This window comes from Psammomys obesus, unplaced genomic scaffold, assembly GCF_907164565.1.
Source record: "Psammomys obesus unplaced genomic scaffold, mPsaObe1.curated_primary_1811, whole genome shotgun sequence".
Taxonomy (NCBI): domain Eukaryota; kingdom Metazoa; phylum Chordata; class Mammalia; order Rodentia; family Muridae; genus Psammomys; species Psammomys obesus.
The window spans coordinates 15025437-15026470 of NW_026596109.1; the positions used below are offsets into that span (position 1 = coordinate 15025437).

The following is a 1034-nucleotide window of genomic DNA, read 5'->3' on the forward strand; positions in this document are numbered from 1 at the left end:
GCTCGCAGTCCGAGCAGCCTCCCGACTCCTCCTCCTCGTCCTCGGCCACGTCGGCCTCGGCTTCCTCCCGGGGAGGCTCGCGGCCGTGCGGGTGCAAGTCCCGGGGGGCGCGGGGCCCGGAGCGGGCTGCGAGCTCCCCCCCGCCGCCGCCGCCGCCGCCCACCACGTCGATGTCTGCGTCGGGCTCGGACAGCGCGGCCGGGGAGCTCTCGGAGGACATGATCTCGCAGCAGCAGCTGCCCAGGGTCATGGTGCCGCCGCCGCCGCTCTCCGGCTCCGCTCCGGCCGCGGCTCCGGCTCCGCCGCGCTGCCTCTCGGACGACTGTGTTTTGCGCGCGGGCGGGGAGGGGGCGGGGGACTAAGGCGGGCAGGGAGGGGTGTCCCCCCCCAGCTCCTCAGCGCCCCCTGGCGTCCAGACTCCCGCACGCTGACCCTGCAGGGCGCACCCGCCCCGGTGCCGCCCCGGGGACCGGAGAGCTGGGCGCAGGGAGAGCGGAACAGGGACGGCACCCGTTACCCAGCCCAATCCGGGCTCCCGGGCCCCGAGGGGCAGAAATGGGGCTCGGGGAGGCCGGTCCCTCCCGCCTGGTGGCCGCCGAAGGCGGAAGAACCGCGGGCCCGGGGCGGAGCTCCCCGAGCAGGGTGGGGCGGGGAGGAAGGGGGCGGGCAGAGGTCCTCCGCACGCCCGCCCGGCGGGAACGAGCTGCCGCGGTGGCGGGAGCTGGGCTCGCGTGGCTGGAGGCGGGTCATCCTCCCGCCGCAGCGCCCGCAACTCCGGGCCCCCCGGAGCCAGCCCCTCTCGGGGGGCTCGGCCGCCGGGGGTCGAGCCTTACGCGGGCGCAGCGGCGGCTGGTGGCAGCTGCTGCGAACCTCGGCTCCCCATCTCCCCAAGGCGGCGCCCAGGCCACCCGGGGCCGAAGCGCCGGTAGCTCGCGAGTGAACCGAGCCTCCCAGCGTGACGCCGCAGACCGGGACCTACTGGAGTCCAAGGGGGTTCCGGCTGGTTAGAAGAGAGAGTGATCTGGAGAAGCAAA

At 76.4% G+C, this 1034-nt stretch overlaps 1 protein-coding gene across 1 annotated transcript in view; it reads right to left on the minus strand.

Annotated features, from left to right (window-relative positions):
• The window catches only part of Foxd2 (forkhead box D2), a 3218-nt gene extending 2968 nt beyond the window's left edge, over positions 1–250 (minus strand). Inside the window, exon 1 of the mRNA XM_055628995.1 lies at positions 2–250. Within this exon, the coding sequence (XP_055484970.1) occupies positions 2–250 (249 nt within the window). The remainder of the gene's footprint in view (position 1) is intronic.
• Between the last annotated feature and the right edge of the window lie 784 nt (positions 251–1034).